Source organism: Leptonychotes weddellii, chromosome 10, assembly GCF_054177405.1.
Source record: "Leptonychotes weddellii isolate Sample4059 chromosome 10, ASM5417740v2, whole genome shotgun sequence".
NCBI classification, from domain to species: domain Eukaryota; kingdom Metazoa; phylum Chordata; class Mammalia; order Carnivora; family Phocidae; genus Leptonychotes; species Leptonychotes weddellii.
Window position 1 is genome coordinate 99,306,203 of NC_138378.1, and position 23,686 is coordinate 99,329,888.

The 23,686-nt window shown below is 41.8% G+C and overlaps 1 protein-coding gene and 1 long non-coding RNA gene across 9 annotated transcripts in view; one reads left to right on the forward strand and one right to left on the reverse strand.

The window, feature by feature from the left end:
* LTBP1 (latent transforming growth factor beta binding protein 1) overlaps positions 1-19,829 on the reverse strand; it is a 255,388-nt gene extending 235,559 nt beyond the window's left edge. For 7 of the 8 annotated variants that reach the window (XM_081796946.1, XM_081796942.1, XM_081796945.1 and 4 more), the window contains exon 1: positions 19,643-19,829. In XM_081796946.1, coding sequence (XP_081653072.1) covers positions 19,643-19,784 — 142 coding nt within the window. In that variant the 5' untranslated portion in view covers positions 19,785-19,829. The remainder of the gene's footprint in view (positions 1-19,642) is intronic. The other variant, XM_081796941.1, reaches the window with a different exon arrangement.
* A 2,399-nt stretch (positions 19,830-22,228) lies between these two features.
* LOC145715956 (uncharacterized) lies at positions 22,229-23,420 on the forward strand. The gene is made up of 3 exons (XR_014138278.1): positions 22,229-22,760; positions 22,897-23,069; positions 23,372-23,420. It is a non-coding gene; the product is annotated as an uncharacterized LOC145715956 (long non-coding RNA).
* Positions 23,421-23,686: the final 266 nt, after the last annotated feature.

Below are 23,686 nucleotides of genomic sequence, written 5' to 3' on the forward strand. Positions count from 1 at the left end.
ATGTAACTAAATGAAGAAGTAGAGGAAGAACTACATGCTACACAGTTGATACACATTAAAGGAAAGACCATGTGAGTTTCCTCTCCCATTCAATTCTCCATTAATATCCACTCAAGGCAACTGTGTCAGTTACTTATCTCTCTCACAGGTATATACAAGATTTCCTTTCCTTTTTATACATTTAAGGAGATAAACTCTTCTTTGCCTTTCTATGGGTCCATTAAATCATTTAATGTAAGAGTAAGTTTCTGGATACATTCTGAGTTCCTTACAGAATTGCCTACCGCTCATCAAAAACCAGGTATCAACTATACACCATGTTTGAGAATGTGAATACAATCCCCAAAATATCCACTTGGGCAGAAATGTAGCAACCTAGTCACGCACTCTCTTGTATGACCTCACTCCCTGATTCACTAAGAAAATAAAAGCTCTAAAGACCCAGGCCTACCAACTTACCTGAATCTGCAGCTGTCCTGCCTTCCCCCTGATGAAGGATGGGGTTCTAGCTAAAGCCAAGCCCCCTCCCCTTCCCCCCAACACGCCCTGGCTAAAGTAATGGATCCCTTCCTCTCTTACAGACTCAAAGACTTGCTCTCTTCTCATCTGTGTTCGCATGCAAACACATTGCACTCTTGCCCAAATATCAAGAATACCACTCCTTATTGTCTCCATTCCTCTCTACTGCAGGTAATGCTCTATTTCTCTGCTCTCTTTACAGCAGAACTCCTCAAAAGAGCTGCTCTACTAGCTGTCTCCACTGCCTCCCCAACCATTCTCTCTGGAACCTGCTGCAGTTAAGCTGCTGCTGTCCATACTTTACCAAAACTGCCCTTGTGAAGGTCACCAGGGTCTCCATATTGCCAAATTCAATGGCACATTCTCTGGGTCTTTCTTCCTCATTCAGCCTCTCTGACACACAAGGACACTGCTTCATGATACACTTTCTCCACTGGGCTCCTAGGTCACTCTACTCTTTCATGGTTCTCTCCTACCTTGCTGGCCACTGCTCTTCATGACCCTATCCAGGGGAGGGCCCCAGAGCTCAGCCTCTGTAGCCTTCTCTTTTCTATACTGACTTCCTGGATGAGATCATCCTGTTCTATCTCATGGATTTAAAGACTATCTACAAACTTATGTATAGAAAATGTTTAACTCAGGTTACCTGGACCACCTCTACCTTGTATGTGTGTTCAACCAAGAAACCAATGGTCCAACTGTTGATGGGCCTTTCCTAAGTAAATATCTAACGTCTAACAGACACCTCAAACAAAATGTATTCAAAATTAAGCTTTGATTCCTTCCTGTACCCACATACAAATTTGCTCCTCTTCAAGTCTTCCCCCATCTCAGAAAATGGCAAGCCTATTCTTGTCTGGGAGTGGGGGGTTGTCCATCTGAGACTCAATACAACAGCAAATCCTGTTAGCTCTCTTTCCAGAGGTAACAATTTCTCACTACTTCCGTGACAAACACTCTGGTACAATCCATCATCATCTTCGGTCTGGATTATTTCAACAGGCTCCTAAACCAGACTCCCTGCTTCCACCTTTGCCCTCCTGCAATTTATTCTCCTCACAGCGCTCAGGGTATCTTTTCTAATTTATGTCCGTGAGATCATAGCATTCCTTTCAGTGGCTTCCCATCTCAATCAGAACACAAGCCAAAGGTCTCACAATGGCCAATGGGGGCGTCCACGGCTGCAACCTCTGACCTCATCTCCCACAACCCTCCTCAACCCATTCACTCTGGCTTCCTTGCTATACTGGGCATGCTTCTGTCCCAGGCCCTTGCACCTGCCGTTCCCTCCGCCTAGAATACTCTTCCTCTTCTATATGCAGCTTCCTCCCCCACTTCCTTCAAGACTTCTCCAGAATGTCAGATCATCAGGAGGCCTTTCCTAACAACCTGACATAAAACTGCCAACAGCCCCACACATTACCCATCCCCCATACCTTGCCCTACATTTCCTATTTATTATAAAGATACTTTATATATTTGTGTTTGATTATCATCCTGAGAACACAAACTCCATGATAGCAGGAATATATCTGGTCACCATTATATGCCCAACATGTTTCTCATTGTAAGTGCTCAAGAACAGTAACTGAATGAACAAACTAAATTGAAAGAAATTAAATAAATATTTAACTATGGGTTAATTGCCAGTAGTGTTAAAATAATACAGAATACTCCTATTAAACCTTTAGCCCTAAAACATACTTGCTGTATGCTGTATTTGTCAAAGAGAAATGTTTTAGCCATAAAAGCTTCAAATCAAGGGAAAACACAGTTGTTATACAGGAAACCCTGCAATCATTACAAAACACAGTTTTCCCAAAATCATTAAAATATTACCCAAAAATGGCCAATGACATAAAAAGTGAAGATTTTCATTTAAACATGCCAATGAGAGAATAAGTGAATAAACAGGAAATAGAAATTTCTCAAACACTTTTTCAAAAGAAAAACAATTATTTGCTCCCAAAGTTTCACAACATATTATGCAGAAATCAAACTGACACATGATAGAAACCTCCTTTAATTTTGTAAATAAGAGTTACAATGATGTGTAAGGAGTTTTTAAACTCATTTTTATTCACTAAGTATCCATCCCCTTTGTCAGGCAAAGAACTAGGAAATTGAAAACACTACTACCGAGATTCTGTGAGCCTGATATGAATTGCCACTGGGCCATAAAACCCACCCAATAACCCAACCATGTTGGGGGATGCCCATGAGGACAAGCCCCATGTCAGGGCTCAGCACCGAGTCTGCTTGAGATGCTCTTCCTCTCCTTCCCTGTCGGTCCCTCCCCCTGCTCACGCACCTGCGCGCACACACTCTCTCACAAACAAACAAACAAATAAAATCTTATGAAATACATGTTGGTTCCCAGCTCAGGGAGACTGGCCAAGAGACTAGCCAGAGATTCACCAACAAAGACAGTAGATTTTGTCCCAAATTTCTACAGATTTCAGGAGTCAGGTCTAATATCCTATTTTGTTCAGTCTTTGTTTTACCTTGACTCAAGTCATAAAATCTCAGATTGTCACCTATCACCTGTCACATTTTCTCAGCCTTCAATCTTGCCCTGCCAACTGGACTCCATGCAACACACCCTGAGACCATGGGCTTTGTTTTCACCCTCCTTTTTCCTCCTTGGGGTTTCTACTCTTTAAATACCAACCATAAGTTCTTTTCTCTAAAAATATTTTTTAAAAGATCCTATTTTTATCTCTGGAACAAAATCAAGTATGTTTGAAGGTGTAATATATTTTACAGTCAGAAGACTAACTTTTCCCCAACAAGTTGCTCATCTAGCAGGATCTGGCCCAATGTTTGGGGAAAGAAATACAGTCAGTACGAAAAGTGGAAAACCAGCAAAACAACCGATGGCTTTTTGACACATTCATATTCTGACCTTTTTTTGTAAAATAATTTCTTTAACATCCCCTGAGGGGATTTAACCATCTAGGCATATCCAGCTAATGCATAAAGAACACCCAGGGAAGTTCAGGACAGGCTCTGGACTGCAATCCAGGGAAAGAGGTGACCACACTCTAAGGCACCTCAGTCCTGGCATCCTGAACTGCACCAGGCTGTTTCATAGGGGTTCCTTTGACATGACTTTAAAAACTCTCCTGTCTAAAATATATCTGGAAATCTCTGCTCCTAATCTTGAATACCAGGGAACCTACCATTGTCAATCTATCCAGAAGGGATGGTGGCATTTGAAATGCTGTGGCCATTCCCCGGGATTCCTGGGTGGCTCAGTCGGTTCAGTGTCCGACTCTTGGTTTCAGCTCAGGTCATGATCTCATGGGTCATGAGATTGAGCCCCACGTCAGGCTCCACACTCAGCAGGGAGACTGAAGATTCTCTCCCTCTGCCCCTCTCTCCACACACGCTCTTACACTCTCTCTCTCAAATAAGTAAATCTTAAAGAAAAAAAAGAGAGAGAGAAATACATCCCCAAGGTGACAGGACTTAACATAAAAATGTCATAACATAAAAGGAGCAAAGAAGGGGGGGGGGGACTCACTGTACCCATGGTCTCAATTCTGAATTGAGAATGTAATCTACCACCTGGATCTAGAATCCTGACAATTATGGGAACCACACTTGGGGAGGTTTGAGTGAGTTTGTCCAGGGAGTTGTTTTGTTTTGTTTTTTTGGCATCAACCTTCAAGATGCTACTCCCTCTAACAGTCTGTTTCCCAAGGGAGAAATATCATTTAAAAGATGCATTTTTTCATGTGAAAATCTCTACCTCCCTTAAAAAACCCACACTGGACTTTGCAGCAGCACAGCTAGAGATCTCACACACAACCGTGGGAGGACAGGCTTCCTACAGCTGAGAAGAAAGGACTTCACTGCTGTCCCTGAACCCAGAGAACAAGGTGTGGAGCAGTGAACACTTACATGTCTTCTAGCTCTAGTCCTCATACATTCTGGCTAGCTTGCACAGTCTCCTTACAGAAAGCATGGGTTAGATATGCTTCACATGATTCGAATTTTCTGTGCCTTAATTTTGGAACAGAATTAGGTTTTATTTATCCCCACATTTGTTGTCTTTCCAAAGAGAAGTAAATGGAGGCATTTGTTATCAGTCTATCACTCATCATTTCCATAAATAACATCTGTTTGTTTGTATGTGGGAAAGCAAGTCTGACTCAAAAGACAGATTATCTACTGGGCTATTTGTTTACCAAAGAACAAGTTTCATGACTTATCACAGGCTTGATTAAGTGGGGGCCACTTCTCCTGAGGGTCCCAGATTGTATCTACCACATGCTTTGAGAATTAGGATTCCATATAATTTACATACCGGTTATGACAAATATTTTTGACAAACATTTAACATCAAACTCCTTAAAAGAAAGTTGAGATCCTTTCCCCATCTAGACCGAATCTAGCCTCACATCCTACAGCATTCCAGAGAGAGCCTGGGCACTAGCCGAACCAAACTGCCCCACGGTCCTCACTCACATGCCTACTTAACTTCACATGTAGTTTTCTCCCCCTGGAAAACCTTTCCTCTTTTTTCTCCACCTCTCATCCTCTTGAACCAACCCACTTACCCCCTCCCTACACAGTTTTCAGCAACCTAGGCAGGCCAGATTAGACAGTGCATCTCTCCATTTTTACCTGGCTTTTAGCACATAAGTCTATTTACGTTTATTTTCCTGCCTTACCAATCTTCCTTTGGCCTCAATCAAGCCCAAGAAAACAGTCTGTATTCTTATCCTCCTTCTCTATTTGTAACAAATGTCTCACCTGGTGGTTTTCCTTCTTCGGGAACAAGAAAAGATTACATGGTGGGAGGGGAGTGCCATGGGAAAGAATGCAAGGGTAGGAAATGAAGAGAAGTGAATCAAAGGTAGTATGAAGTCAGGCGAGGAATACGTAGGCATTCCACTGTCTACTGCAAAGGGCAAAGAAGCAACTTTTACTCAAACTAATAAGCGGAAGTCACAAAACTTGAAAGGACTTGAAAGCGATCAGGGTTCCATTGCCTTCCTAAGGGAGCATGGAAACTTCACTCCTACACTACAGGCAGACACAAAGAAGAAAATGATCTATCACACTTTACAAAATTTAAAGTCCGCCTGAAAGAAGAAAAAACTCAAAAGATAGGGCAGAGACTCTGGAGACCCAAAACTTCCGGTGTCCTTTTGGGAATGAGCTGGCCTGACCAGAAGCAGATACCTCCTGTGCCTCTCAGGAATTCCAATTCAGTCACAGAGGCAATAAAAATCCAGAGCAAAAAGATACTATAATGTGAATGCATTTTATTTTAAGAAACCTTAAGAAAGGTGAAGATATGAACATTTTTGTAACCGCCAAAACAACTCTTAAGTTTGATGGATTCAGTTGAAAGAAAAAAACCTGTTGGAGCAATTGGTTATATAGAAGAAAACTGGCATTTTTAACTCTCTGAATTGAGAATTATAGCATCAGAGGTATCTAAGCTTGCAGAATACAGATTCTGTCATTCACTTTTTATTCTCTTCCCCACAGCACAAACTTCTCTCTGGCTCAGTTTTAAATGACTCCATCAAATAGCCCCAATTCTCTCCAAGGGATTACTGCCGAATTCAATAGAACTCATCATTAGAAAAGATTTCAGCCTAAATATCCTTTTTCTCAAAGTCATATTCTAGCTAGCTTTTATTTATCATGTGATAAATAAAACTGAAAAATGATTAGTTGCCAACAAAAAAAATGAATTACTGATATGTAATCACACACTGTAAATTTTCCAGCTTTCAGTTAATTCTTTTTAGGTTACTCATTCTCAACTTCCTCTCTCATCAAGATAGTGCCTCTCCTGTTGAACACTGTGATGGTTTTAAAATCTATCCACAAATTCTTTTGAAATCAATTCTGTTCCCCTTGAGTACGAGCTGGTCTTAGGAACTCATGTCTTAAGAACAGAATGAAACAGAAGTGATAGCTTCAGCTTCAGAGACTAGATCACAAAAGGCAGTTTCTGTCTTGGGCTCTCTCTCTCCAATCATTCATTCTCGGGGGGGAAGCCAGCTTCCATGTCATAAGAATACTTAAGGGGCCCATAGAGAGGCCCACATGGCAGAGAACCAAAGCCTCCTGCCAAATGCCATGTGACTGAGCCACCCTGAGAGTGAATCTTCCAGCCCCAGGCGAGCCTTCAGATGACTGCAGCCCCTGCTGATACCCTGACTGCAACTTCATGACAGAATCTGAGCCAAAACCAATCAGCTAAGGTATTTCTGAATTTCTGAGGCACAGAAAGTGTAAGATAATGTTTGTTGCTTTAAACCACTAAGGTTTGGGTTAATTTGTTACACATTAAAGTATAAACACACACACACGCTTCACTGCTTTTCTTTCTCCCTAGATTCTGAGAACATAGGAGCTGAATTTATGGACCTTTCTACATGTACAGAGCACTGTCTGCATAACTGATGGACTCATGAAACATGTACTGAGTCCCTAACTAAGCTATGGAGCTCACGTGCGCACCACAGTCATTTAAATAATACTCACCCCTTCACAGACTAGGAAACTACAGAGATGTTCATCAGAAACCTGACCAGGGTCATTTTGTTAGGAAATGGTAGAGCTGGGATTTCAGCATGAGCCTTCACTCTTTCCTCACTACCCAATGCCTCTCCTACACTTCCAATGAGCATTTACTATAAAAACTACAGGATAGCCAGCACCTCGGAAGGCTGGAGCAAGGGAGGGAAACAAACAGATTGAGGACATACTACGTGTTCGGCAGTATGTTAGGTTTCATATCCCTCACCTCATTTCATTCGTACAACAGACCTATGGCAATAAGTGCCAAGATGTGTATTTGACAGAGAAACCAATATTCAGAGGTTTGATGGAATAGAAGACAGTGAAGCGAGTCACAGGCTCCACCCTGCAGGATCTTGCAAACTAGAGTGGGGAAGAAGAGACACACAGAATAATGCCACCTGACCCATCTACCTTGTGAGACCATGGCAGGGGCCACGTGAAATAATCTGTTTGGATGTAATTCATAAGCTGTTAAATACTATGCAAACCCAAGAGGCTATCATGACACGTGATCAGCTCTTAGTGGAGGAACTGTGAGGGAAAGCTCAAACTAGTGGTGACATTTACCCCATGATATATTATACAGCAAAACCCACAAGAGCTTCTAAATATGGAAAATTTCATCTCAAGATGTTTGTTTGATGATCATAATTATTATTTAAGACTCTAGAATAAAGTTCCACTGTGGACTTTGATTGCTACATAATTTCCAGATAAGATCTGATTGCCTGACTTGGTTTGAAAGGTATCAAAATGGATTTCAATGAATAACAGACACCCATTGATTAGAATGGCTTATTTTGCCTAATTTGAATAATTAAGTTAAACAATTCTTACCAGAAACTCTAAGTTTAGGTCATTTTTAAGTGATACTGTCATTAAAGCCCTACATATAATAATAAAGCTGATTTTTTTTTTAATGTCATCAAATTTGGCTTTGCATTCACTTAAAAATAACACATAAAGAGCTAAAGTCGCACTCTTTTTTTTCCACCATCATCACTGAAGTATTCTTGAAACACAGTGTTGCATTCACTTCAGGTGTAGGACAGTGATTCAACCACCAGAGACATTATGCTGTGCTCCTCACGAGTGTAGCTACCATCTGGCACTGTATCAGGTAAAGCGAAACTCTTCCCAATGAGTAAGATTACTTTTGGCAATTTTTAACTCATCATAGTTTTGTCTCCTAATAAATGTACATGAATATACATGTAGGGTAAATTTTAAACAGTCAACGTACTAATATTATAATGTAACACATCGACTTAATGCGCATCAGGCTCTTCGTACAGTGGCTGACATATAGTAAGCCAAATAGATGAGGAAAAAAGAGGAAGATGGAATCCGCATAGTGCCACTGGTGGGAAAAATGAGCTTATGTCCAAATTTCCTAATTACCTGATGTTCAGAGACAAGAATATAATTTCCAATACCTTCAGCAGGTTTTTAAAAATATATATTATATGTTCTTGAAGTATATTAAGGTGTGTTTTGGAAACTGGGATCTCTGACAAGAAACATTATGAATCACTTTCTCCACTAAGAGTCTTTTAAAACTTAAAAAAAAAAAAAAGGGCATCTAATTTTGCTCTATTTCCATGTTCAAGACATGGCAAACATGCCTGACAGGTATTTGCACACATACCCCACTGTGGATGCCTGAAAACCCATACCAGAAAAAGATGAATAGGAGGCATGACGGGATTTCGGGGTCTTATTGGAAAGGTGCCTGTCTATACTCACTAATGAACTGAAGCTGGACATTCTCCATTCCATGTGAGCAAGAATTCGAAAGCTGAAAACATTTCTATTAAAAATCCAAATGGGTACTGAGATATAAATTTGGCAAAACCACAGGCCCTATGAAACCCCAGGCCAGGCAGAACAATTCTGAGTGCTCAGTGGTCTTGGAGAACATAGGTAGCTGACCCCACTCACCTGTCTGTGCATCTCCCAACACCCCAAGCTTTCTCAGGAATAAGAGGATATAGACAGACTAAGGGAGTGAAGAAGGTAAAGCAGCTAGGTTATCCTTCTCTAAAAGACAGTCTTTGGTGCTCTGAGACATCAAGACAAGCAGCTATTAAAGGGAAGGGTTCAAACAGAATGTGTGCTAGCTGGGGTCTCTACAATACAATGGGGGGGGAGGCGTGTGTTGCACACACTCTCAAGTGATGGGATTGTACAATAAAGCTATGCTCAGCAACATGGGAGATGCAAGTCTCAACACAACCCAGAACAGCCAGCCACACAGGTCAGACCTATGGAGACTAGAATATACTTCAATAACTGGGAAGACATTAAGAATTCATAGTACTTTCAGCAACCCATTATATGTTGCCCTATATCCAGAAAATGCTTTTCAGAAAATGCCGTTAGACTTCATTCTTGGACCCAACATTAACATGACACAAAGCTTCTCCTGGCTGTTTATGCTTCTACTTGGTATTCTACTTCTGTTCCAGTCACTTACTGTTCACCTCTAACTTACAAATTCCTTGAAAAATTCTGGTCAATCTTACTTCATCAGTGTCATCCCTCTTAGGCAATGCTCTTCTGTCAGGCCACCTTACAGCAGCTGGCCAACTCAGGTTGGTTTTCTTGGGTCAAGTGCCTACTCATCTTCTAGTCCACTGTGGCAAGAGGGTGAGGTCACCCTGTATGTATCCTAGCTGATTAAAAGAGTATCATCTGCTCTGAGACTAACAACTGTCCAGATTGTCTTAAAAAGTCCATCTTCTGCCCTGCTAAGGTAATCTAAGAAAAACAGAAGTCAAAGGAACTGGCATGTCAGCAGACCAGATCCACAGGGTTTTCACGGTACAAGGAAGAGTGGAACCATACAACTTTAAGCTCAGAGATGGCACACTGTCATTCCACCCACACTCCATTACTAAGAGCAAGTCACAGAGCCAAGTTCCAAGTCAATGGGGTGGCAAAGTCCACTATACCCACAAGGAAGCCATGGCGAGGAGGAGGAGGGAAGAAAGAATTACATGTAAATAAGATCTACATTTTTATTATTTATTCCGGGATAAAAAAAAAATGTCATGGAGAAAAGTTAAACAGGACAGGAAAATATTAACAAAATATACGTGCCTCCCACTCTCCCTGTAAAAACAAACTAAAGCACACTTAAATCATGCCTTGTTTTTGTTAAATATCTAGAGTTACACACACAAAGAAAAAGACCTTTGGACCAGATAGCATCTACCTAACTGAATCACCAAAGGCGACATAATATTTCTGAATGACGAATAAAGGGGAAAAAAAACATCAAAAGATTTTGTTTGGGGAGTGTCATTCGGGAGCCCTCCAAAGTCAAGCAGAACCTCCTTCAGCGGCTCTTCAGGGGCACGGACACCGAACGTGTGGGAGGAAGAGCTCCGCTTTCTGCGGCACCTGAGGCAGGCAGTGGCCAGCATGAGATGCACCTGCAGCCGGTAAGTGGGCTTCATTAAAACAAGCAGCACAGCTGCCTGGTGCGTGCGGCTCCAGGCATCGTTAGCAGCGAGCCCTCGATCCCACGCAAGCAGCCCAGGGGCCATCTACCATAGGGAACCACATGACGACCGCCCTCCCACATGCTGTCCAGATTCTTTTGCTTCCCCAAAGCTTTCTATGTCTGTTCCTAGGATACAGGGGTTTTGAAATAACTATGAGGTTTTTCACAAGAGCAACCACGGCCTGTTTAAAGTTTTCATTTAGTTAAAAAGCTGGGACCTTGGAAGCGCAGATGGGGGAAGCGCTGTTAGGGGTACACGATTTTTTTTTTTTTTTAATGCATACTTGTGAGATGGATAATGTAGGCGGTTGCAAAGAAACTCTTCAAATAACACACATATTTATATATGTGATTGAACATGTATGTGTATACATGCATATATGTACAGCATACATACACACTTCGTGGTTTACTGTTTTCCTGTCAGAAGAAGTACTCAAATATAACCATATTGCAATTACCTTTTAGGGAAGAAAGGTTTCCCTCCCATTCCAGCCGTGTGTGACCTTGTATTTCCTCTGTACAGGAACACAGAAGTTGGGCAACTGGGTTTCAGTAAAGATACATTTCTATTTAAAAGGGGCTAATGCTAAGTAAATATCAAAAAATCATGCAGAACTAAAATGGTAGAAAATTACAACACAAACCCTTTAAAGGTCATAAAATGTAAGGGAGGTAGGGAGGTCTTTACCTCAAAGTGGGGAAGACAGACTCACCACCAGGCAGTAATTTTCAATGCTAAGAGGACCCCTCTTTTAAGAGGACTAACCTGAGTAAATACCAATTCTATTTCAATTCCCTTTGGAATATCTCCTTAGCAATATTTTTGTACAATCTCATTTCTGTTGAATCAAAACCAACAATTCAACTTTAACAATGATTATTTCCTAGAAACTATTTTCAGAAATAAAATCAAAGTAAAGCCCTCCGTTTCTGGCAGAGAAATCCAAAGTCTGAGTAGGAGCACCTCTTCAAACACAGATTTTTCTCCTCCCAAAACGCTGTTTTGTTCTTTCCAGGCAACCTGTAAATCCATTCGTGGTATTTTCCCCCACCATTATCACAGTGTGATCACAGAATATTCTGGAACCATACAGGATCTATTTCTCAGTATCTTGAACTTGGTCTCAACACCCAGAAATATCCTTGGATTACTTTATTTATTATGAAATCTGGGACCCTTGGGATTGAAACCTCCCTCTCTGGCATGAAAGGCTGCCCATTGGAGAATTTAGATTACATAACCCTTCACTCTAGGTTTTCCTCCACTGTTGTTTTTAATATTGCTGGATAAGCTTCCGGGAAGTGTTTATAATCAGTCTATGTCTACCATTTCCCAGTGATCTTCCACTGTGTGTAAGCAATCAAGAGGCAAAGAGAACGTTCATGTTCGCCTACCTTCCTGGACTGGGATGTGATCAGACAACTCCTGGATGAAACATACCACCTGCGCTCACCACCCCCAACTGAGGCACAGTGGCCATGGTAAGACTGCACATATAACCCTCTCTACAGCGGGTAATACCCTGCTCTTCAATGGAATATAGATTCTTGAGGGCATTGGCTCAGCAAAACCCTGGTCCTTCACCCGCATTCACTGGAATGCGTTCTCGAGCATCAGTTTGTACCAAGGAATGCTGCGGCTTTGCCATCTAGTAGGCATTTAAGCCAACAAGGACTTTGCCAGAAATTACTGAAGAATAGGTGATATTCTTTTAGCCATCTATAGTGCTAACAACCACACTGACATACAGCTGGAAACTGGCTCAAGGTTCCTTATTCCCACACAGAGTGGTGTAGGTGACCGAACAGACCAACGAGGAATTTGATTTCATAAGGCAAAAAGCATGGAGCTTTACCGTAATTCCTTCTTTAAAGCAGTCTTTTTTCCCACCTAGTATTTTAAATGCTAAACTGTTTCTTCATTAGTTTTCATCAGCTTCTTGGAAGATCTAGCTCCTGGCTGGTCCCACTTCCACTTCGTACCCACTGGTTTGTTGTGGGGCCAATCCCAAAGATATTCATTTGCACCTGACCCAGCCAAAGGTGGTTTCCACACAGGGAAGGCTGTCAAGGCTGCAGAATGTGTGCCTACGGAATTCTTCTTCCCCTGAAGTGCACACTCAGTCCACAGGCAGAGCTTGGCCCCAGTGGGGCTCCCATCAATCAGTAATTGTCGGTGAGGGCAACGCAGACACCTGGAGTTGCCAGCACAAGCAATTTCTCCCTCTGCTTTCTTTTCTCCCTTCACACTCATATCCTAAAATGAGGCATGGGTGGTTCTCGGGACCAGATTCTTCTTTACCTGCATTTTCAAACTGCTCCTCCCCTGAAGATCTCCCGATCACAATTCATCCCATGCAGAGCAATCTGGCTCTGATTTCCTCATCTCTACTGATTGCATCTACACTTGTCTTTATCCAACAGCCGGTCCAGGGTTTCTCTCCTCTTTTGTGAAGGGCCAACAGATGGAGGATGAATTTGGTCTTTCTCCCTCACATCACCTTCTATCCCATGGTGGGTGCTCTGAGCTATACCGCAGACTCTCTCTCTGTGATGACTCAGACTGGCACTGGGCATCCAGAGCCTTTTAGTAGTGTTCTTGTCTACCTCCTTGAAGTGGCCGGGATAAGCAGAACAGTCCCGGCCAAACACTGCCTGCCTCCTAACCTTCGGATTTGTTTTGCCAAAGAAAAAACCTTGTCAGCTCTGAGTCTTTGCAGAAGCACTGCGTTCCCACAGTGAGAACAACCAGGAAGTGCATGGTTTTACGGGTAATCTCTTCGCTGTACCAGTCTGCAACCATACACAATCCTCACTCCAAACATAGGAACTTACTTTTTCAAGGGGGAGACATAACCATCAAACCCTGAGATGCTTCCATGCCTTGTTATGCTTCTTGATGTCACTGGGAACAAAGCCTGGAGGCTCATGCTAGCACATTCAACCACAGTGTCACTAGAAGTACAAAGAGGAGGTCTTGTGCCAAAGGGTCTGTGCTCCTCACTGCCTGGGACTGTGGGCTACAGTCAGGCCAGAGCTGGGATGCGGGGACTCAGGTAGCAAGGCTGCTGGTGTGAGAACAATGGCATCTTTGCCTCCCCCTCTCAGGCCTGACACCTGGCTGCCTGCTCTATCTTTAAATGGGGGGGCCAGGAATTCCAGGTAGCCTGTGACTGACTGCTGGGCAGTTGCTGAGCTGCCTGCTCTGTTGCAAGGACTGAAAGAAGTCAACAGAGACCACAGGATCCAGGGCTAAGGTGGTCCCAGTGCAAGCAGGATTATATTTTCTTCTGTCCGGAGGGGCCCAGTGGGGGGCTGTGTACCTTCTTCCTGCACCACGGTGGCTGCTTAGTCAAGCAGCAAGGCTTTGCTTAACACTGAAAGTAGTGAGCTTGTCCAAACTTTTGTAATTTAACAGGACCGTGTGTCTGAAAGGCCAGCAATCCATCCCTCCCCCATATTTCAGCACATCAGAGGGAAAACTGGCAATTCTTTTAAGAGTCTGACTTGTATCTGCTTTTAAAACTTTAAAAAGGTAGCATGTAAAAGAGGACATGTGTCTTTCCTGAAATTTAAAATTTAAATGAAAAACTGAAATTAAAATTTAAATTTAAATAAAGTTAAAGAAAATTTAAGTGAAATTAAACTAAAATTTTAGATGACTTTAAAACAAAAATAACCTGTTTAAAAGCTAAGTCCATCTTGACAGGAAAACAACTGGAATTGGCAATGGAAAATCTGATTTAGGAAAGTTTTAATTGCTAAATATTTCCAAATATTAAAATATAATAGAAAAAGAGACTAAGCAGCTGTATATTTAAGTCAGAGATTGCCCAGTCTTTTAGCTCTTAGGACTCTTTGCATAACCTGCAAACCATTTCAATTACATGAATATTTCTGCTCATCCTAAAGATCTCCTTTTTAAGTAAGTCTACCACTTTTCTGAGGAAGCTCTCCAGTACTTATAGCCCTGAAGATAAAAACGTCCTTCCACCACAGATTATAATAGAAATATTCTCTGCTTTTAACATCATCGAGCATCCCACGGTGTTTTTACTACAACAGCAGATAGCCTGGTGTGGATACTCATTAATTACCTTCAAGGTCTTTTTCTAGCGAGGTATGCCAAACGAATCTCTTTTTGCATGAATTATTTGGGTTTGTTCCTGAGCGTATGTTATACTAATAGTCTCGAATGTTTTTTATAAGATGATTTTTCAAATGTTATCAAGTCACTTTAACTTTTCTTCCTCTGGGTTATAAATACTAAAATAAACACAATAGAATTTGGTTTACATACTCAATTTTTTCCTAGAAGTTACCAAGGAAGATACTGGATAAAGCAGACCCCTCAGCCCATACCATACTTAGAGCCCAAGGAGCTCCATTCCTGGAGGTCATGCTAAGTCTTTTGTAACTACCTATGTGGCGCAAAAAAAAAAAAAATTGTAAGTACTTTAATTTTCTTTAAAATAACAGGGCCCTTGGGCGCCTGGGGGCTCAGGTGGTTAAGCGACTGCCTTTGGCTCAGGTCATGATCCTGGAGTCCCAGGATCGAGTCCCGCATCGGGCTCCCTGCTCAGCAGGGAGTCTGCTTCTCCCTCTGACCCTCCTCCCTCTCATGCTCTCTGTCTCTCATTCTCTCTGTCTCAAATAAATAAATAAAATCTTTTAAATAAATAAATAAATAAATAAAATAACAGGGCCCTTAATATATTCACAGGTTCACAGGTCATACAACCACCATGACTATCTAATTCCACAATACTTATCAACCCAAAAGAAACTCCTTATTCATAAACAATCACTCCCCATTCCCCCTTCTCCTCAACCCCTAGCAATCACTGATCTACTTTCTGTCTGTATGGATTTGCCTATTCTGGACATTTCGTATAACGGAATTATATGTGATCTGAATCCTTTCGTGTCTGGATTCCTTCACTCCACATGGTTTCAAGGTTCATTCACACTGTGGCATGTATCAATATTCCATTCCTTCTTTATGGCTGAACAACCCCCCTTGTAAGATACACCATATTTTGTTTATGTATTCATCAGAGGAGAGACACTTTGGTTGTTCTCACTTTTTGGCTGTTATGAATAATGCTGCTATGAACATTTGTATGCAAGTTTTTGTATGAACATATGTTTTCAATTCTCTTGGATATATACCTAGAAGTGGAAACGCTGGGTCATATAACAACTATGTTTAACTTTTGGAGGACTTCAGGTGATAGCTTAATGTGATTCAGTCTAGCCAGATGGCAGTTACTGGTTCATCCAATAAAAATGTTATTTCTGTCAATATTAAAAGTCTTTCCTTAAACAACCGGGAGTAACATCCATTATTTTCCCAATTGCTGTGTGGCTTGTCACTCTAACAGTAAAGGAAACTAGACATATCAGACTAGAGTGGTCTTCTAGTAGTTTGTATTTTTCTGGCTGCCTTCAAACTAGTGGAGATTTATCTGAACATGATGGTGAGGAGGGAAGGTTGCCAGGGACAGTGACAATGAAAGACAGCTGGTTATAGGCAGGGCCTCTTGGACAGCTTTTAATTCAATGGCTATGATCTAGGTACCTACAGGTCTAAACTCTAGATGTTTTTCATATACCGAGAGACTAAGGCATTAGATCAGCACCTGGCTAACTTGACCACCCATGAGACTAATCTAGCCAGCCACTCAATTTTTTTTTTTTTTTTTACAACCTGCCAGCTAAGAATGATTTTCACATTTTTAAATTGTCACATTTTCAACAGTTATGTAAGAACCTATATGTAACATCCTCACAATTCCAAGCCTGCAGTATTTACTATCAGATCCTTTAAGAGAAAGTTTACAGACCCCTGCTGTAGCTGATAGTCGTGCAAATTAAATTCTCTTAAGACCAATGAATAAAGCATAGCACCACTATGCTAGAGACAGCCAGTAAGCAGCAAACACCCAACACAGGATGTCAAGCAACCTGGGAAGTGACTCAGAAGGATGGTAAAGCATAGAACCAAGACAGGAAAAGCAGTATGTGCACAGTGGTAAGGGATGACGCGTCAGGTCATCAAAACTCTGGGAAATCCTAATAAAATGTTCATTCTTCGCAGCAGAGAACACCTCCCTAGCAACGTGATAGTTTGTTTCTCCCTATCTATTTTGCTTTATCTAAAGAGTGCTAGACATAACATATTAACACACTTTGCTTTACTGAACCCATCATACCTTGCGCCCACCACGGTCATCCTTTTCCTGCTTCATCTGACCATTTCTCTCTTGACCTACCAGGCGTCAACAGCAAATCCTTATTCACTAGGCTTGTAGGGCTCTGGCTCCCCTATTATAAGGTGACTAATTTACATGATGCTTAGAGCTCTAAGTAAGCACCATGGATGCTGTTTGCATGATACTATTAAAGCTACATTCATTGGGCGCCTGGGTGGCTCAGTCGTTAAGCGGCTGCCTTTGGCTCAGGTCATGATCCCAGGGTCCTGGGATCGAGCCCCACATCAGGCTCCCTGCTCGGTGGAGAGCCTGCTTCTTCCTCTCCCTCTCCCTGCTGTTCTGCCTACTTGTGCTCTCTCTCTCTCTGTCAAATAAATAAAATCTTTAAAAAATAAATAAATAAATAAACCTACATTCATTACAGTAGACCACCTTTTTTATCCCAATTCAACAGGGAAAACAACACTTGTCTTTTGCCAACCTCAGTGTTTTCTCTAGTCGCCAAAGTTTCCCAAAAGTAACGGCAGTGGACTGTTATGACGCTGGTCGCTAAGTCTCTTTCCAAGACATATTATCCCTACCTGCTGGTAATAGCTTCTGTTTTTCTCGTGAGTCAGAATTAGCTACTCCTAAAATTGGACCTTAAAAGTCTTCAGCAAAACGAGAGGTTCACCTGTTTACGTTTGATCTCTTCTATAAAGATGAAATGAAAGACACTAAAAGTTCCTGCTTTTCCTCACACTTCTTTACTAATGTTCCCTTCCTTTCTGTTACATGTAAGGTGTCCTTGGGGGCTCCTTTCACCTAATGTGAAGCTGATGTGGGGAGACATTACTTTTAGGTTCTTAGTATTACTCGTTGTTCCTTTCTAGTTTTAATCTTTCTATTGTTGTTCTTACTCAATTTTGCTATTTCCATATTCTCATGGTCCTGCCAAATTACCTCTTTTTAAAACTTTCCCATTAGCCTTCCAGCTCTCAACAGAGTTCCAGGCTCAGCAAAAAATAGCCACATTGCCTTTCCCGGCGTTTCTATATGCCTATTTCAGTTAGTTCCTGGGCCTTTTTTTTTTTTGAACAGCCACTAACTCCTGGGGACTTTGAGCAGAGAACCCCATCACTGTGATTATGTGTTAGTCTGAATTATTTTACTAGCTCCCAGCTATGGAAAAACTACATTTAAACAGAAAGGTTGGGAAATTTATGGACAATACAGATAAACTTCTCTTCCTGTTTTTCTAAAATATAATTTCATCTTCTAGAAGACACTTCAACAAAGGTCTGAGAGTTTAAAATACACACACATCGTGGGATCAGTCATTCTAATAACGAATCATCGACAAACCCAAACCAGTCCCGTCTCTAGTCTCAACCACTGATTCTCAGACCACCTTTTCCTGACACTTCCATAGAGTTCAAAATTCTCTCCCTTATCAGTAAGATTAAAAGCTTCCAAAAACTTTCCTCCCATCACATTCTAATTCTGGAAAGATTCTACGAAATCCCTGATCTATATATAAAAACCCAAAGAAATAATAAGTATACCTCTTCGGGGTTATTTCTTAAATTAAGATTAGAAAAATACTATATATTCAGGGATATTCACAAAGAACAGGTTATGAAGCACTTACACCAAAGGGTCTTTAAAAACAAGATGGACACCTCTATCGTTATGCAAATAACTTGAAAGTATCTCACCAAAAAGACAAGGAGATAATCTATGGGATTTCTCCGTTCTTCCCTCTTGAAAATCCCCAGAGCTTGCGTCCTCATGGGCCCTATGAACCTCACCGCACTATTGCTCTGGGGAATCCAGCCTCAGGTCACTGAGCAGAATTTTCTCAAAAGATGAAAAATGCAAGGGGCAAACCTTACACGAAATACTCTTCTTGTTAAGTCACCAATTCTAAGGGAAGAGTCAATCACTCTAGAATGGTGACCAACGCAGGGAGGTGGGGATGGGCCCAGGGAATGAAACCCACACAGATACAGACTTCTGAAGGGCCCAACAGTTGTAAAAACTCTGTCTCAGCTCTTTGCACTGTTTTTGGTGGTGAAAGACACTCCTTTTCAATGGAACAACTGGCATTCTCCTCTATTTCTTGTGGCTCAGGCAGTCAGTGTGAGACGGAGCAGGAAGCTGCTGGAAGGAGGGCGTGCGTCTAGCTCTCAGCTCTGAATGGTCTGCGCCTCGCTCCAGAACGTTTCCTCCAGATGCTGCAAGCAGACACTCTGTAATACCTAAACCACAAATCATCACATTCCCCACCCTTTGAGCCAGGGCTTGTCCTTGAGCTTCCCACATAGTGAGATAGTAACCAAGCTGGCCTCGGATACAATCGCTTTTTACAAATTCAGACGAAAACCTGCCACACCATCTGCTCCATAGACTATAAAGTGGACCTCATGTCATAAAAATATCCGCTGGAGGTGAACCTCAGAGAGTAATGCAGGGCATTTCAGACATTTCACAGGGCATGAATCCTGGCTAGCTTACTAAAGAAAATATTTTGTCAATGTAAACAGGTCGGGCATACAACTGTATCTAAAAGGAGAACAAGTATGTCTCAGAAATGGAGTCATCTTGCAGAAACAGAAATACAGGCAGGTCACTGCAGATTCTCTGCCAACATCCAAGGAAACTGCCTTTCTCAAAATAAAGAAAATGGGCCGCTGTCTGGTTGTTTGGGGAACGAGGGTGGGTTTGTTGTGTTTGGGTTGTTGTTGTTTTTTTTTTAATGACTCTTAAGTTTTATCCCCTGTAACATATTAAAGCCATCTAAACCAAAGTATTTCCAAACTATGATACTGTAACTTAGAAAAATCATTGACCAGACTATACTCACACTGAAAAGGTGCCGTGACTTGACCCTGCCCGTATCTCGCAGGGAACGAACCTTCAGTGGACTGCTCTCCCGAAATCACCTTCTGCGCTGCAAAGTACTTGGGCTTGAGCACATATTCCTGGGTCTGGCCGTGATGAATCATCACATTCTGTGAGGAAAGGGGTGTCACTCTGGGAAGAACAAAGCCAGGATAGGGAAATTAATTATGGGTTTTTAAAGCTAAGATGGGAAAAATAAGAAATTAAACTCAGAAAGGAAAGAGATTTCACACAAGGCTCAATTTTTCCTTCAAATACTGTAGCTGACCATTTATAATACAAGGAACTAACCGCTTACACGCGGTAGAAACCTTAACACAGGGCACCTGGGTGGCTCAGTTGGTTAAGCATCTGACTCTTGGTTTTGGCTCAGGTCATGATCTGGGGGTTGTGAGTGCTCGCTTCGGCAGCACATACACTAAAAATGATCTGGGGGTTGTGAGACTAATCCCTGCATGGGGCTCCACACTCAGCAGAGTCTGTCTCCCTCTCCCTCTAGCTCATGCACTCTCTCTCTCTGTCTCTCTCTCTCAAATAAATAAATAAATAAATCTAGAAAGAAAGAGAGAGGGAGGGAGGGAGGGAAGGAAAGGAAGAATCCTTAAAAGGGACTCTGCCTCTCTAGTCAAGAAGCATAGGCTAAATAGGCCACCACAGGTGGATTCTATCACAGAATTCAGAGCAAAGTTACCACAGCCTGTATGCGGAACACAGGACATTTATATGTAAGAAAGACAATGACCTATACACGAGCAGGTACATATATTTAAAAAGTGCATTTTAAATACACTGATAAGTAGGCAGTATTGGAAATGCAAAGAGGGGAAAGGAAGAAGGAAAAACAGAAAGGGGGCTATGCATGAAATCCCCCGCTTGATCAGTTACGCAAAATTAACTCTCGACAGTCAGAGCCTGAAGAGTAAACGGTGGGACCTTCCTAATGATAGAAGGGAAGATGGGCAAGCTCTCAGCCTCACCTTCCTAATCTGTACCACAGAACCTGTCACACAGGGCAAAGGAAAAATGCTCATAAAAAATCTGAACACACAAAAGCTGGAAAAAAAGAATTTTTTAAATTATCTTTTGAAATATAATTATGATAAGGAAGAAACATTCAACTTTTTCTAGTTAACATTTAAATATTTTATGTTGTATCTCATAATAATTAAAACCGTACTACTCTGGTTAAATGTTTCATAATGACTAGTTCCTAAGAATAATAACAATGGTAAGAATAACTAATCACAATCTCCTTTCTTCAATACCACAAGTCAAGAACTCTGGGGACTCCTGAACACAATTACTGTGTATTCACCCTCTGGTCCAACCATTTTCTTTTTTTTTTTTTTTTAAAGATTTTTTTTTTTTTATTCATGAGAGAGAGGTGGGGGGAGAGCAGAGGGAGAAGCAGGCTCCAAGGATCAGGGAGCCCGATGCGGGACTCGATCCCAGGACCCTGGGATCATGACCTGAGCCGAAGGCAGACGCTTAACCATCTGAGCCACCCAGGCGCCCATGGTCCAACCATTTTCTATGACAGTTCTCTTTTGTTACATGTAATGGAAACTTTTTTTTTAAATAATTTTTTTATTTTAATTCCAGTATATTTAACATACAGTGTTATATTAGTTCTGGGTATTTTATCCAAACAATACAAAAACACGAATTCAAAGGGATACATGCACCCCTATGTTTATAGCAGCATTATCTACAATAGCCAAGATATGGAAACAGCCCAAGTGTCCATCGATAGATGAGTGGATAAAGAAGATGTGGTAATATATAGACAATGGAATATTATTCAGCATGTAAAATTTAAAATAATAAGCCTTTGCCCAGATTTAATAATTCCCTGGGAAACAGAACTAAAATCATTAGCTAAGCAAGACTAATAAATAATCAAACAATATAAAGAAGATACACCAACTAATTCCAAAAAATGCTTAATTCCTACCAAAACTGCTGAGACAGAGCATTTTAGCAGCAAACTGAGCCTATGGAAGGCGACCTCTCCAGTGGTAACCTTGAATTTTACCAAATGTGGCACCTTAAAGCCATCTAAACCAATCAAAATATTCCCAAACTATGAACATGAACTTGGGAAATGGTTGACTGGGATATAATCACACTGATAAGGTACCCCAAAGCCCCAAAGATTGTCCCTAACAAGGGACTCTAAACGAGAGGAAGAAATGACACTGTGACAGGGGAGTATGAAAGGTCAGCTGTCAAGCCACGAAAAACACGACCACAAAGTGTCTCATCAAAAGCAGGAACAGTCCTGAATAAAGTCAGTCTATTTGACTGACTCTAACTAGAGCTGATGAATGAGCTATTCTGCAGGACAAGGCGTCCATGAGAATGAAGGGAGAGAGTGGGATGAAGAGTGCTTCCGTCTTAGCAAGTCAGGGACCTCGATCCACCACTCTAAAGCTTGCAGTTGCAGGAAAGCCTAGGAAAATCCGCCCTGGGCCTGAGTTTTCCCAGACACAATTCCATGAAAGGGCACTCCCTCTATCACTAGACTAATGACTTAAATTGCTAAAAGCCTAAGTAAGGCTTAACGTTGTAAACACTTTTGTTTTGATGATGTAAGTGTTGGTTTGAACGTTAAGTGTGTTTGGTTGGGATGGAGTAGAAAGTGTACCAGCTGGACACATCTGGTGGTGAGTGATAAGAACCACCAGTCTACTCCATCAGCGTCATGAACACAGGAAGCCCTTCTTCTCATCTCCGGGGCAACTCACTCCCCAGCTATGCTGTCATCCTGTCACTATGCTGCTGGCCCCTGCTGGCAGAAGTATTCCTGTTCACAAGAGGACAGCATCCAGCTCTGACTGTTGCCAGGCAGGATGGACTCGGGGACGAGGTGGGGAGATCTGCCTCTAGTCGAGGTCCTCCCTTCTTTCCCTTCTGAATCAAGGAAGTGAGAGGCACCAAGAAATGAGCTGAAAGCTTACATATGGGCTCCTTTTCCCAACACCTAACTGGAAAGTAATGAACAAACAAGGAAGACGGGATTACCGGGTCTCGAACTTGAGCGACAACCCTCAGCTATCATGGACTTAAGGAAATAAGCAGTGAGTAAATGCCAGTGTAATGGTACTTAATGTCTTACTGCAGTAGAAGCACTTGCCAAAGTCACAAACAGATTGCAAATATGGAGCTACACCTGAACTGCGCTTCCCTTTCTCCATCACCTTTCCTTTTCCCCAGTGCAAGCGTGTCAACACACAGGAATAGACTGAAGCCACTCTGCATGACGGCCCCACAGAGAAAGAAGCAAAGCCATGGATGGTGGCATCACGTGGGGCAAACGGAGGAAACTGTGCGATTGCTCATTTCACAAATACATGATTCGCATCCTTTTCTCTCTTCCTCCCTTCATGGTTGGCGTCCACTTTCCCCTCTAGCCTTACAAATATATAGCCTCTTTAACTCTTCTCTTTTACCCAAGTATTTCAGGAATAATCTCTCTCCTTTCATTTCAATTGGGATTGTCTCCATTCTTCCCTCCTCCCGGGGTTGGGGGTGGATGGGTAGGGAGGCTTAACTATCACTAGTGAACATCAGGTTTGTCAGAGCATTACAGTTTTCTTTTTTAAAAAAGAACTAAAATATTTGGGAAAATTAAGTTAAAAATGAAAACTGTAGGACCTCTGGTTCAAAATGTTTTGTTTTGTTTTTTTAGGTACCTATATATCTCACCTTCCTCCAAAGATGCCCTTAAAATTTTAAGGAATAAAAAAAGATTTAATCCAGAGTTGACATTTGGCTGTTACCCAACAATACAGCCACACTAGTCATTAAAATATGGCAATATTCTGTTCTCATAAAGAGCCGCTATCCCAAGACCTTTAGTGCCCCTCCCGGCTCCCTCCACTGGGCGCCCCCAAGACATACGTCCCTTCAATCCTGTAAATAAGGAGTTAACACTTGGCAGAGCTGGATCTCTAGGTCTCTGTTCCAGGATCCCTTCAGATTAGTCAATACCTGTGCCACACAG